Source organism: Hypanus sabinus, chromosome 6 (assembly GCF_030144855.1).
Source record: "Hypanus sabinus isolate sHypSab1 chromosome 6, sHypSab1.hap1, whole genome shotgun sequence".
NCBI classification, from domain to species: Eukaryota; Metazoa; Chordata; class Chondrichthyes; order Myliobatiformes; family Dasyatidae; genus Hypanus; species Hypanus sabinus.
This window is the reverse complement of record NC_082711.1, coordinates 16,334,503-16,350,370: the sequence shown is the minus strand read 5'-3', so window position 1 is coordinate 16,350,370 and position 15,868 is coordinate 16,334,503. Positions and strand designations below refer to the sequence as shown.

Below are 15,868 nucleotides of genomic sequence, written 5' to 3'. Positions count from 1 at the left end.
CTATACAGAAATGGCTTAAAAACATCAAAGTTAATGACCTAGAGTGGCCAACTCATAGTCATACCACAATCCGATTAAGAACTTGTGGCTGGACTTGAAAAGAGCCATTCACTCATGATCCCCATGCAATATGACAGAGGTTGAGCACTCTTGTAAAGAAACATGGGGAAAAATTGCAATGTCCAGATGTGCAAAGCTGATAGAGACCTGTCCACACAGATTCAAGGCTGTAATTCCTGCCACAGGTGCACCTATTAAATATTGACCTGAAAGAGTGAATACTTATGCAATCAATGATACTGTGTTTTATATTTGCAAGTTAGATCACTTTATAGAGATCTGTTTTCACTGTGACATGAAAGAGTCTTTTTCTGTTGATTAGTGTAAAAAGAAAAGCCAAATTCAGTCCGCTGTGGTTCAATGTTGTAAAACAATAAAACATAAAATCTTCCAAGGGGGGTGAATACTTTTTATAGGCATCGTACATCTTTGGAATGTGGGAGGAAACCAGAGAACCTAGAGGAGATCCACATGGTCACTGGAAAAATGTACAATCAGCGTCTTTGCCTACTGAACTCACAACAATCATCAACTGCACAATTACACTAATTCTATGTACTAATTTTCCCAAATTCTCATCAAAAATCCACAAAATTCTACCACTCAGCTACATTCTAGGGACAATTTACAGTGGCCTATTAAACTACAAACCCACCCGTACTGGGATGTGAGATATCACAGAACAGAAATAACATCAGATGGTGACTAGGAGTGTACAGGAGTGAGATAGATCAGCCAGTTAAGTGGTATCGCAGCAACAACCTTGCACTCAAATTAGTAAACTCAAGGAACCGATTGTCGACAACAGTATTTCATTTGGAGTTTCGGAGAATTAGTATGTCACAAAAGCAAATTTCTTCAGTTGCAGTGTGGAGAGCATTCTAAATGGGTGCATTATTGTCTGGTGTGGAGGGGCCACCACACAGGATCGGAAAAAGCTGCAGAAAGTTGTATACTTAGCCAGTTTCATCATGGGCACTAGCCTCTCCAGCATCCAGGACACTTTCAAAAGGCAACGACTCAGAAAAGGGGGCATCCATTAAAAACCCCTTTCTCATTGCTACAATCAAGGAGGAGATACAGGAACCTGAAAACACATACTCAACATTTCAGGAACAGCTTCTTCATCATCAGATTTCTGAATGAACAGTGAATCCATGAATACCTCTCCAGTATTTCCCCCTCACTCTTTGAATTATTTATTACATTTAGTTTTTTATATGTAACTTATGGTAATTTATAGTTCTTGTTACTATGTATTGCAATATACTGGTACTACCAAACAACAAATTTTATGACATATGCCAATGATACTAAACCTGATTCTGAAGTGGATTACCCAGAATAAATCCATGCCATCACAAGGAAAAGTACAACTCCACAAAATAGCATCTGAGGTCAAAACTGAAGCTGGGTCTCTAACCAATGTGAAAGAGCGGCTCTACTCGCTGCATTATCGTGCTACCCTTCAGTTCCTTTGGATATTTGTCTTTGGCTTTCCAGCTAATACAATGCAATGAAATTATGCTAGCATGTTGAAACAGTGCGGAATGGAATTTTATATGAATCTGTCATGTGTGCTACAAGAGAAAATTTAAACTTCTAAACACAAAAGAACGAAAACAGCCTTAAAAAGTATATCAATATTCAGCAATGGATTCACGCTTAAATTTGCAGTTAATATTGCAGTTAATTCTCACTAAAGTTTAGTGACTAAACAGTTTTAACTGCAGAAAATTGCATTATAGGGATTATCACTTTTTATTAATTACATGCTATTATGAGGATATTTTCTCTAACAGAATAAATCTCTACTTACCTTTTTTCTGACACTGAACAATGTATGTTATTGGCATGCAGCTCACAAGTGGTTTCCATATCACTAAAGCACCATCTTCAAAGACTTGTGGTACCTCAGGTGAATCAGGGCAACAAGGTAAAACTATAATGAAGAAAATAGTATCAGTTTATCCAGAGGGAATGAAGACTTCTGAGAACTTACCTTTTTTTTTTAAAAACCGCTTCTTCTATGAAATAACATTGGACACAATCTAAGCATCATCAAAAGGCTAAAGCCATTTGATAAGCCATTTCTTTCTTCAGGTTATTGCCTCTTCTCCCAAAGTCCCATAAGGAGTAGCAATGCTGGCTCATTCCCGATACATCCTGCATCCCTAGCTCCATGCACAGGTCAAAGGTTACAGCTCATTGTCAATACTGGCACATCTCATCTTAGCCCAGGCTAGGATGTTATCTTCGCCAATTGTTCTACTCTCTCTACACCCATGACTGTGTGGCTAGGCACAGTACAAATGCCATCTATAAATTTGTCGATGACACAACTGTGGTCGGCAGCATTTCAGATGGTAACGAGGAGGCCTACAGGAGTGAGATAGATCAGCTGGTCGAATGGTGTCATAATGACAACCTTGCACTCAACGTTAGTAAGACCAAGGAATTGTGGACTGTAGGAAAGGGAAACTGAGGGAACATGCACCACTCCTTACCAGAAGGAGAGCAGTGGAAAGGGTGAGCATTTTCAAGTTCTCAGAAGATCTATACTGGACCCAACAAATTGATGTAATTATGAAGAAAGCATGCCAGCAGCTATATTTCTTAGGAGTTTGAGGGTTTTTGGAATGTCACCAAAGACACTAGCATATTTCTACAGATTACTGTGGATGGCATTCAAAATAATTGTATAACTGTATTGTGTCTGTATCACAGTTTGATATGAAGTGGCATCTGCACAGGATCAGAAAAAGCTGCAGAAAGTTGCAAACTCAGGCAGTTTCATCATGGGCAATAGCCTCCCAACCATTGAGGACATCTTCAAAAGGTGGCATCCATCTTTAAGGATCCCCACCACTCAGGACATGCTCTCTTCTCATTGCTATCATCAGGGATGAGGCACTGGAACCTGAAGACACGCCTGAATGTTTTAGGAACAGCTTCTTTCCCTCAGCCATCAGATCTCTGAATGGACAATGAATCTATCAACACTACCTCACTATTTTGCACTACTTATTTATGTTTTTAAAATATATGTCATGTTGTAATTTACACTAGATTTTGTACATTGCACTGCACTGCTGCCACAAAACAAATTTCATGACCTTTGTCAGTAATAATAAATATGATTCTGATTTGGTTATTGGGTAAACTGTTCACAAAACACTGAGCATCTTGTCCAAAGCTTACCAAAGTCAGTCATAGCCCAACCTAAAGAAAATTAAATTACCTGCAAGGTTCAGTAAGCAGCAAGTTGAAGCTTTGCCCAGGTGATTTTCAGCCACACATTTATAATAACCAAGATGCTCCTCAGCTACATTTAGAATAGTTAAAAGCTGGCATTTAGTGCTTGTGGTTGATAACAATATTTGGTCACTGCGATGCATCACTTGGTTATCTATAAGAAAAGTAAACCATAAATCATGAACAAAATGAGTACTAGGTCGGTAAGGTGACAGATGCGAAAATTTATTTTGTCTGTATTTTTAAATTGAAATACACCTTCAGTGGTATCCTTCAATTTAGCAAATGGTAAATTTTTCAAATGGTAGGGCTGTTCTGTTAAGCAGAGGACCTATATGAAAAATAAATTGAAAAAAGACCAAGAGTACACACTTCAATTTCAGATAACATTTTTTCTTAACAAAGAGGAGAAACTTGGATTATGCTGACTGGGAATAAATGATCTACAGATGAAAGGAAAATATCCTCAGAATAAGTCAATACAATAGCTTGAAACAGCTCAAAAACGATGGAGGAATTCAAAAGAAGGAGTGCAAGGCTGGATTAATAACAATGATTTTTAAAATAGGTTAAGATAATTTTTCTTCTTTTTCACCAGGTTCTTCTTAAACATTAACACATAAGATTCTGTAAATGCTGGAAATCCAGAGCAACACATACAAAATGCTGGAAGAACTCAGCAGGTCAGGCAGCATCTATGGGAAGGAATAATGAGTCAACATTTCAGGCCAAGATCCTTCAGCAGGATTCTTCTGAAAGACCGACTTTTTGGCAAACCAGCACAATGTTTCACTTCCCATTCCGATGCGTCCGTCCATGGTCTCCTCTACTGCTACAATGAGACTACAATCAGGTTGGAGGAGCAACACCTCGTATTCCATCTGGGTGGCCTCCAACCTGACAGCATGTACATTGATTTCTCTAACTTACAGTAATTTCTTCTCCCTTTCCCTTCTTTCATTTTCCATTCCCCAGTCTGGTTTCTCCAGCATTTTGTGTGCATTGCTCATGATCAAATAAGGAGACTATTCCGAAAGTGTAGATCATTATCTATAAGATGATGAAGATAAGGTGGTTGTCTTATTAAAAGTGTCTAGACAGTTTCGGTTTGTATTCTTTGGAGTATAGAAAATTGGGATATGACCGTTCAAACATATAATATTCTAAGGGGGATTGACAGGGCAGATGTTGAGACATTTCCATTAGTGGATGAGTAATGTACAAAGGGACATGGCTACAAAATGAGGGGCCGGTCATTCAAATCTGAAGTGCATAGTGTTACGAACCCTGTAACTGGGTATCTTACCAGTATCCATTGGAGTCTGGTGATACTATTTTTAACAGTATTTATTAGTAAAAATACACAAAAATAATATCAATGCAAATATACAGATAATATACGTCATCAATACTAAACCTAAAAGTGCGGGTATAATAATAATCAATAAGAAGTAAGCTCTATTGTTGTCTAGGGGATAATGAATTGTCCGATGGAAATATAAAGTTCAGTTCAGTTCATGCAGGCTGCAGTAGCTGTTGGTCGCTGTGTTGCAATTGTTGGAGAGAGAGAGAGAGAGAGAAAGCAGTAACAGCTATTGACTTGCCGACTTTCCTTTTACTACAATGATTCGTCGATGCGTTGTTGTTGTGGCCATTCAAGTATGACCCCTCCATCCTTTAGCTAGACCGTTCTTCTGTGGTGGACTCGTCACCCAGGCAAGGGTGGACACACACACAAGCCCCCACCGGTCTCGTAGCATCTCTCCTGGTGCGTCTGAGGGGTGTTTCCCCAGACCCGACTTTTATCCTCACTCACAGGGTCTCAGATATCAATCAGGTTGGGATGATGCAATCCCTCAACCAGACCACTCTGGTTACCCCCTGAGGGGTTTCATTGAATAAAACAGTACTCAATACACAGTCCTTCTCCAAGAGACAATAGCAGTAATCAGTGGTTCCATTCCGCTTTTGTTAGGAGGAGACATTCCACTTTTGTGTATCTCTGCGTTGTCTCTCATTTCCTTGGTATCAGACCCGAAATAGTGGCGATTTTGCGATTCTCAAAAAGGGGGGGGGGGCGACTTTGCACCCTTCTGCCCATCAGAGTTGCTCGCATAGAAATTTCTTTACTCAGATAGCAGTGCATACTTTTCTATTGTTGTGTGGTAGAGAGTATGTTGACTGACTGTATCACAGCCCAGCATGGAAAATCCTACAATAAGTTGTGCATATGGCCCAGTCCATCATGGGGAAAGCCCTCCCAGCCAGAGGGCACATCTATATGAAACGCTGTTGCAGGAAATTAGCATTCATCTTCAAGAACCCCCAGAACCCAGGTCATGCTCTCTTCTCGTTGCTGCCACCAGGAAGAAGGTATTCATGCCACCAGGTGCAGAAACAGTTATTACTCTCAGTCATCAGGCTCCTGAACCAAAGGGGTTAACTTCACTTGCTCCATCATTGAAATCTTCCCAAATCTAATGGACTCACTTTCAAGGATTCTTCATTCCCTTTTCACGATACAGTATTTATTATTATTATTATTTTATTTCTTCTTTTTGTGTTTGCATAGTTTGTTGTCTTCCGCACTCTAGTTGAAGGCCTACTTGGCAGTCTTTCATTGATTCCGTTATCGTTATGAGTATGCCCACAAGAAAATGAATCTCAGGGTTGGATATAGTGACATTTATGTACTTTGATAATAAACTTAATTGAACTTTGAATCTCTGTGTGATGGAGGCCAAATCATTAAATACATTTAAGGTGGAGATAGATAAATATTTGAAAGATCAAGCAACTATGGGTTATGGGGAACTGCCACAAATGTGAGTTGAGGGCAGCATAATGTTCATATTGACAGGTGGGTAAGATCTGAAGACCTGTGTAGCCTTCTCCTGCTCCTCTTTTTTTTGTGTTCTTTTTGTAGCCTAGTTTGGCTTTTGCAGTCTTCATACACATGGCTGGAGAGCATCTAGAAGGACCACTCTGCCCTGATTACCTTCAAGTACTGAGGTCAACTAAGGTCACCTTAATCAGAATATCGAATGCCAGCAAAGCGTGTACTGAAAAACTGAGACCTCTTAGTCGAAAGAGAGGGCAGGGGGTTTGGAGGGACATGCTCTGGGTGCAGGTAGATGGGAATAGGAAGATCAGGTTAGAATGGACAAGATTGGCCAAAGGGCCTATTTCTGTGCATGACTGTAAAAAGGCTCTTGAAATTTGCTGTATTGATAAACTAAACCATTGTGTATTGATTTCTGGATAATGAAAAGTGCAGTGCAAAACAGTTCTTACCTTTGAACCAGCAGATTTTAGGGTTTGGGTAACCTGATGCTCTGCAGGTCAGGGTCACACATTGACTCAAGACTACTGACTGGTTTTGGAGCTCTTCAAGAAATAATGGTGCTGCAAAACAGAAAACTGCCTAATGATGTTTTACGATTAGGAAAAAATGATATCCATAAACTTTCACACTAAAGAATTCAAATACTAGGGCACTAAGTAATAATACAACATGTCAATTAGAGGCAGCTGCAAAGGGTGGGGGTGTCCTAGACTGGTGATGTAAGATTAGAAGATCTCTTTTCTGCTTTGACCATTCAAAAGTAAGTTATCAAAAACCAAAGATTGGTAAGGGTTATAAGATTCAGCAAAGTTGGAATTTTAATATTGTCTAGTGTAGCACAGTTGATCTTAGGTTAGAGACTAATGCCCCTCCGGCAGTGGGATACAGGTGTACGTAATTGGAGAAATTCTGCCATAATTCATTCACTCAGAAAAAGAAACATCAAGGAAAAACAATTACGGATGGTCAGAATATATGGTTTCAAAATAGCTAGAGTACGGAGAAAATTTACAAGGATATTGCCGGGTCTGGAGGACCCAAGTTATAAGGAAGGATTGAATAGGTTAGGAATTTATTCCTTGGAGCACAGAAGATTGAGAGGAGATTTGATAGAGGTATACAAAATCATGAGGGGTATAGATAAGGTAAATGCAATCATTAAAATTGGGAGAGACTACAACAAGAGGTTACTGGTTAAGAGGGAAAGGTGAGAAGTTTAAGGGGAACATGAGGGGAAACTTCTTCACTTAGAGAGTTTTGAGAGTGTGGAATGAGCTGCCAGCACAAGTAGTGTATGCGAGCTCAATTTCCACATTCATGAGAAGTTTGGATAAATACATGGATGGTATGAATATGGAGGGCTATGGACCCAATGCAAGTCAATGGGATAAGAACATAAAAAATAGGAGCAGGATTAGGCCATCTGGCTCATCGAGCCTGCCCCGCCATTCAATAAGATCATGGCTGATCTGTCCATAAACTCAGCTCCATCTACCTGCCTTTTCCCCATAACCCTTAATACCCCTACTATGTAAAAATCTATCTGACTGTACCTTAAGTATATTTAGTGAGGAAGCCTCAACTGCTTCCCTGGGCAATGAATTCCACAGTTTCACCACTCTGGGAAAAACAGTTTTTCCTCATCTCCGTCCTAAATCTTCTCCCCTGAATCTTGAGGCAATGTCCCCTAGCTCTTGTCTCATCTACCAATGGAAACAACTTTCATACTTCTATCTTATCTATCCCTTTCAAAATTTTGTATGTTTCTATAAGATCCCCTCTCATTCTTCTGAATTCCAGAGAGTATAGTCCCAGGTGACTCAATCTCTCCTCATAGGTTAACCCCTTCATCCCTGGAATCAACCTGGTGAACATTCCTCTGCACTGCATCCGAAGTCAGTATATCCTTCCTCAAGTATGGAGACCGGAACTGTACACAGTACTCCAGGTGTGGCCTCACCAGTACCCTGTATAGTTGCAGCATGACCTCCCTGCTCTGGAATTCAATCCCTCTAGCAGTGAAGGCCAACATTTTGTTTGCCTTCTTAATAACCTGTTGTACCTGCAAGCCAACTTTTTGCGATTCATGAACAAGCATTCCCAAGTCCCTCTGCACAACAGCATTCTGCAACCTTTCACCATTTAAATAATAATCTGCTCTTCTACTATTCCTTCCAAAGTAGATGATCTCACATTTACCAAGCTGTATTCCATCTAGACCTTGGCCCACTCACTTAACCTATCTATATCCCTTTGCAGACTCTCCACATCATCTATACAATTTGCTTTTCCACTCAGTTTAGTGTTATCAGCAAATTTTGGTATGCTACACTCAGTCCCCTCTTCCAAATCATCAATGTAAACGGTAAACAGTTGGGATTAAGTAGTTTAAATGGTTCGGCATGGTCTAGATGGGCTAAAGAGCCTGCTTTTGTGGTGTACTTTTCTATGACTTTAATACTCTATATTTAGGTATGTTTCAGTAGAATTTTGGATGGGATTAGATAGTGTGTGTGTAGGCCTCTGTTAGTTTCGATAGACCATTAATTTGCACCTTGTAAAGTGTCCGAGGCGCAAGCCTGGGCAAAGTTTTTTTTGTGGAAGACCGGCAGTTGCCCAAGTTGCAAGTCTCCCCTCTCTACGCCACCGATGTTGTCCAAGAGAAGGGCGACCCATACAGCTTGGCACCAGTGTCGTCGCAGAGCAATGTGTGGTTAAGCTCAAGGACACACACGTAGCCTCAGCCAAAGCTTGAACTAGATGAATACCTTAACCACTTGGCCACGCGCCAACACAACTGGATAGTAACATAATTTAAAAGGAATGTGCTTATGACAAATAACCTCTTTATGCACTCAAGATGTTCTGTATTTTTATGTAATGCGTTAACATTATAAGCTAAATGTAAAGAATTTAGAAAATTATTAAATATATTGTTAATCTTATAATCCTTGCATATGAACTGCCTTCAACAAAAAGAGTTTTAAAGCTCAGTTTCTAAAAAAAACTTACATTAAAAAAAATTTAAAGCAAGCTTCTAATTAGCAGCTAAATTATTGCTCAGTTAGTCCATCACTAGGTTTGTGTTACTCTGTGTAAAAATAAACATGACTATCAGAGTTTTACATTGCTCAACAATACCTTTCTCCTTTGATTTTGAACCTGGAAGCTTGAATGAAAACAGTCTGGATTTTATCCTCAGGGAACCAGTGGCATTGTCACTAATGTCTGTGGACATGTCAACTTGCTGTTTTTCTGTGCAAAATTACAATATGATTAATATAAATTAAATTTTATTTCATTAGGTCAACTAATCTTCAGCATTCTATTCAGGTAATAATTTTGATCATCTTTGCATCTTGTATCATAGTTACTGCTGTAATTTAATGTTTTCATTGCTTAGTGTTGCTTTTCTAATGTTATATCCTATACTTTTGCAAGTTGCTTCACATTAAATGCAGCACCCAATAAAAAACACCAGACAATACCTTTGCCTAACACCTACACTTCCTTACTGGGGTGTCCTGGGGAGGGTAGGACCTCCGGTGAAAGGGCTTGTTGTGCCCATTTTGGGGTAGCTCACACACCTTTGGTCCCCACCGGACACTCAGCTCTCATCTGTGGGTTTAAGTAGCTGTATGATTGTGACAGTGGCCACACCCTGGTACTCTGCTTCACAGGAGGGCTATACCAGGTGAGGGTAGCTGGAGGCCTCATATCCCAGTGAGATAAGGACATGTCTGTCCTAGCACATGAAGTCAGCTCCAGCGAATGGCATGACAAGGCAAAGAAGACATCATGGTAATCCACTACAACCAAGAAAAACCCCAGGTAGTGACACTTGTTTGTACCACTGGACCCAGGCTTCTGAGGTCAAGAGAGTGGAACTACCTCAGTGCAACAGATCTTAAAAATTCTCTTGCATGGGTTTTCTGTCGTCATATACGATGGACAACTACCTCACTTCGTTACTAATCACAATTGATTCAAACAACTCAAAGCTTTACCACATAGGTTCTTTAACTCTTTAGTTTCACAACAGTTTTAGGTACTTGTTCAACTCTTTAGTTTACCATCATAACTTCCAAGATTTGCTATTTTCATTCTAATATTACCCATTCTTGATGAACCTGGCTGAGGTTCGATCTTGGTGAGTTTTCTCTGAGTCCCTGACTTGGAGTCTTTTTCAGTAGTTGTGCTCTGGCATCACTGCTGCTGGTCATCTTGTAAGGTGACTTTTGAGACTTCTTTTTACATACCTCCAAACATTGCTTTGTCCTTTATTGCTTTACGGATCCTTAGTTCTGATCCTTATCCATATGAGCATGAGTTTCCTTAACTTCTGGTGCCACCCTACAATCATTTTAACCATTTGGTTCCTAAATTATCAGAGTGTTTATTCAAGACCTGAAATCTGCCCAATTTCCTTTTCCTCAGGATGTTAGATCCCTACTACATCTGGCTGCTTGACCTGTCTTCCAGATAGCTCATAGTGGGATGTTTATGTAACCCTCAGGCTCACCCAACTTGTGTTCATCTAAGGGAAACAGCCATTACATTAGCAGTGAAACCTTACAGCGTGTTACACTTACAATGGAACTATCCACAGGGTTGTAAAGCTCTCTCGAATCTGTTCTAACTAGAAACTGACCAGGTTGATTCCTTCATTGTGCCCCTTTGTTTTGTGGTTGCCAACGCTTCTTCCTAGTCAACAGTTCTTCATCCCAAAGCATGATGGAATATTTGACATTACTCTAATTGCTACCAAGTGTAAATATTTGATCTGACTTAACTATGTTATTTTTACCGAATTTTCCTACCATTTTAAATGAGGTAAGTTGAATGTTAAATATCTGGATATTCTTCTTTGATTGGAATTGTACTGTGCAATCTCTGAACTTTTTTCTCTGCTGTTTATACAGGAAACTAGCCAATAGTTCTGAAAGAGAAAAGACTGCAGATTTCATAAATCTGAAATCAGAATATAAAATACTGGAAATTCTCAAAAGGTCACACAACATTTGTGACGGCAGAAACAGAGTTGATGTTTCTAATTATGCATCCTGACAGCAGGCCACTGAACTGAAATGTTGGAGACACTGCAGATGTGGAACCAGGAGTGAAAAATAAACTGCTGGAAGAACTCGGAGGGTCGAGGAGCACCTGGGAGGCAAAGGGATGGTCAACTTTTTGGGTCAAGATGCCACTTAAGGACCAGAAACATTTAGTGTTTCTCTTTTCACAGATGATGCCTGACCTGAGTATTTCTAATACTTTCTGCTTTTATCCTAAAAATTGGAGACCGATCTCCCAAAGTGCATCTCACACATGGCCAGATTAAAACTCATCTGCCTTTTCTACACCGATATCTGCAACTGTTCTATATCCTGCCGCACTTCTACACTGCCCATATTGCCACCAACCTTTGTATCATCTGTCAACTTATTAACCCATGATAATGATAGGATAAATCATTATGCACAAGACTTTAATTTCATAACTTGCGGTTCACTAAATGAAAGATATTAACCTCTTGCAATGAACAGAATCACAAAGTACTTAAAAACTTCCAAACCAAGTAACTTTCAGATTTTTGTACTCACCTTTGTTATGTGTTGTTAAGGATGGTATTAATGGTGCTTTCATAACTTCCATGTACTGTCTGCCAGCTGACTCCATTCTAGATGGGCTTGCACTTCTCGGGATCTTGCTTAACTGTTGTTTTTTCCTTCTCAGTTCAAGCTTCTCTGCTGAATCCTTGCTTTTCAAAGATTGCCAGGAGAAACGAGCAGGCAATGTCTGACTCTTTCCTCTCTCTAGAAATGCAGATAAAGAAGTTCGACTTCTTTCTTCATCTCCATCATGAAAATCTTTATCCCAATATACTGAAGCAGACCTACTGAATAATCTGAAAAGACCAGACCTGCCAGATGTCTTTGATGTAGACTTCAAACCTGATTCATCGTAGCCTTCACCAACAATCAGACTCATTTCACTTGAAGAAATTGGAGCTCTTCCTTCTTTTTCACTTTTGAAAGCTTTTCTTAGACTTTCAAAACTTTGATATAATTTACTTTCCAGTGAAGTTCTCTTAGGTTTTCTTGTGCCTTTTGATGTTCCTTCTTCAATATTGGACTTGATCTCATCCTCATCACTACCATTAAGTAGCTCCAATAGTTCTGAATCCCATTCGGTTCCAGTCACATCCCACAAGTACTCACTTACAGGTTCAATCTCATTGCATAATAATTCATATGAGGTTGTTGATCTCCGATCTGACTTCCGCCGTGGAGCATTGCCCTTGTTGGCATCTGTTTTCCTTAAAGCAATCTGCTCTTCGGATGTGCGCTGCCCAGGCAAGGATTTAGTTTGCGATGTACTTTTGTCTTTAAACTCTTGAGTCAAAACTGAAGGTCCTGGATCATCATGGAGCTCATAGCTATACAGTTCTGACAGGTCAAAGTAATCTGCATCTGGTTTCATTGCATCAGTGCAGACATTCCCACTTGAACTCTGGGTCTGTGGTTCACATGTGACAACTGAGGCAGTAAAAGAGGAGACGTCATTCTGTAACTCTGAATCTGTACAGCCTTTAATGTCAAAGGATCTGATTTCTGATATGCTTGAATGTGAATTTATAGGCTTTTGATCATTCTGATTCTTCTTTGAGTTTGACTCCATTTCTGAAAGTCTACAGTGAGATGAGCTCTCTGCATCTTCAAATGATTGTGAAGATTCATGATCCTTGTTTTGCAAATCTATTGAATGCTGGAGGGAAGTTACTACACTAGAGTTCACCTCTGAATTGTATTCTTTGTTGTCAGTAACACGGATTTCCTTTTCCAAGTCCATGTTCTGTTCTGTTTCCAGATTCTCCAAAGGTACATCAGTATGCAAAGACTGGCCTGTCTCAGTGTGAGCATTTTTTGTGGGACATTGTAAAACATCTGTAAAGCAAGTGATTCCTTCAGATGAGCACACTGAGTCACTTAGTGTTGTCTTTTGCCAGTCTGATACTTGTTCATTTACAGAAGTAGACAAGGTTATCACAGGCTTACCAATAGCTTTTGTATTGGAATACGGATCTGAATGCTGGAAGCATGGATGCATTAATTCACTTGCAGACCCTTTTACAGTCTGAACCACAGTCTTGGTTTCAAATTCATCCAATGACTTGGTTTTCCTTAAATTTTTCTTGGGACCATAAGCCACTTTATCCTCAATATCACAAGAAGCTGACTTATACAGTCTTTGTGAAACGTGGCTTGAGGTTTCTTGAAATCTTTTGTCATTAACTGCTTTTTCCTGTGGAGTCATCTGAAGGCAATCCAAAAGTGGTTGGCATAGTTCACTTACCCCGCCCTTTGTGTAACCTGCCTGTATAATGTGCTTCCTTGTTCTCTCAAGACTTGTTGTATATGGAGCATCCTCACTGGGAAGGCTTCTGTTCTCCAGGGTACCACCATTGAAAGAGCTTTTGATAAGACAATGCTTTGGCAAAAGTCTGAATGGTGGTTTGGAGTTTAAATGTGGTGAGCTGTCTATTTTTAATGCTTGAGGTGTGAGGACACTGTCAGTTGAAATGGCTTGTGTTAATTTATGAGTTGCTTTCACTTCTATTCTTGAACAGTCTGATGTCTCAAAAGTGGATGCTTCAGCAAGAGAAAGTTTTGTTCTGTTACCACATAAACTCAGGTCTTCACATTTTTCAGGAGGGTTAAACTGGACTTTCACATCATCCTCATCATATATGGCTTGTTTCTCCACAGCAATGCTTCCAGTTAGCACTGAATTATGTTTCACGTTCTCACTGACAGCTGGATCCAAAATGTCTGATACGAAAGAAACCGCCCCCTGGGTTTCACAATGGTCACCATCATCTGTAAAATATTGACTGGACAATATCTGACTGATATCTGAAATACCTGTCTGCTGGGTATAATCTTCCATATCAGAAGAGGAGGCACTGGATGCTGATGAATTGCTTTGCTTGAACAAGTGTCGAGGCATATCAAGAGAATGGCTTTCAGATGACTCTTCTAAAAGTTGAGGAATGGACCTCATTACAAGTATGGATTTGTAACACATAAGGGAACGCTGGAAGTAATACATAGGTAATAAAGTTAAAGATTGTTGAAAACAGTTTAACAACCTAACTTTTCTTAAGAACAGTTCTGAAGAAAAAGCTGCCTGTTTTATGTATTCTCTGTAATATTGGAGACTGGAAGACAACCTCTCAGTAGGTAAAAATTGTGTGAGGCACAGACAGGGTAAATGGTCTATTGTTAATTTTATCCGAGGTGTAAATGTCAAATACTTGAGGGCAAAGCTTTATAAGGTGACAGTGAGAAAGTTTAAAGGAGATTTACATGGCAAGTTTAATTTTACATAGTGAGTTGTAGGGGCCAGGACAGGTGGTGGAAGCAGTTATAATAGTCATAGGTGAGACACATTTGGACAGGCATAAATACAGGCAAATGGGTTTACTGTAATTTGACTGACGTCACAGCTGACACAGTTATGGCGTGCTGAAGGGCAGGGTTCCTGTGTTGTATTTTCCTATGAGTAGGCAGATGGGATTAGTTTAAATGGGCATCATAGTCAGCATGAGACATTATGGAAGTTTCTATGGTCCAGTACTGCAAGAACAGCAGTGATTAATCAGGAAGCACGTTCAAAGTTTGGAGTAAAATTTATTATCAGAGTACATACATATCACCACATACAACCCAGAGATTCTTTTTCCTGTGGGCATACTCAGCAAATCTACAGAATAGTAATTATGAACAGGATCAATGAAAAAGAAAGTGGAGTATAGAAGAAAATTACATGCTGCAAATTGATGGCACCATCTGTCCTTGTTTATGTAAAATTTTTCATAAAATTCTGCTGTATTTCCTTTTTTTTCTGTAAATGCCTGCAAGAAAATGAATCTCAAGATAACTTATACATTCTTTGATAGTAAATTATTTAGAATTTTTTCATGCTGTAATTTCTATTATGAACAGCAAAATAGAACTCTGCATTCAGTGTCCTAACTCACAAAAAAGGGTAACCCCAAATGAATGAAAGGAAAAGCAGGTTGGCTTAAGTTAGGTGCTCCTTTGAAACAGTCTGTACTTTCAAACATGACTGTCAGGGGAGGAATCATTATAGCAAAAGTCTTCCTACCTGCCACTTGTCCCTGGATAAAAAGAATTTCAGTCTCTTTGTATTAATTGTACTTGATTCCTGAAGTTTCTGTTTCTCCTGGAATGAAAGTCTGAATTAGCTTTATATCCTTAAAAACAACTACAATATAGATGTATGAACAATTTGCAAATTGATTTTTGTCAAGGATCTAATAGTTTACATCTAGCAGTCCCAAGATCAGCTCTATAATTGTTCAATCAAGTTTCAGCACCAACTATATATAAGTATATTTATGTGACACTCCTACCAGGGCTCATACATTAACTTGGCTTGTTAGCTAACAGCCATGTAACTCAGCGGTGACAAGGCCACCTTTCATAAACAATATCCATCTAGGGTTGGTATGGTTTGGAGTTCAACTAAACAGGAAGGCTGGGATATTCCAATTAAAGGATTTGAGCGAATGCTGTGTAAATACTGCCCATACACAGTTATAGGTGGCCCAGAAAAAACAGATTAAGCACCTGCATAAAATAATTTAAAAAATTAAATTTACCAAATTTTCAACTTTAACAA

The 15,868-nt window shown here is 39.4% G+C and overlaps 1 protein-coding gene across 1 annotated transcript in view; it reads right to left on the bottom strand.

Annotated features, from left to right (window-relative positions):
• Window positions 1-15,868, bottom strand: part of obscnb (obscurin, cytoskeletal calmodulin and titin-interacting RhoGEF b) — a 533,110-nt gene that overhangs the window by 27,922 nt on the left and 489,320 nt on the right. The window contains 7 exon segments of the mRNA XM_059971780.1: window positions 1,880-2,002; window positions 3,302-3,469; window positions 6,610-6,720; window positions 9,302-9,415; window positions 11,764-13,506; window positions 13,627-14,257; window positions 15,332-15,409. Coding sequence (XP_059827763.1) covers window positions 1,880-2,002; window positions 3,302-3,469; window positions 6,610-6,720; window positions 9,302-9,415; window positions 11,764-13,506; window positions 13,627-14,257; window positions 15,332-15,409 — 2,968 coding nt within the window.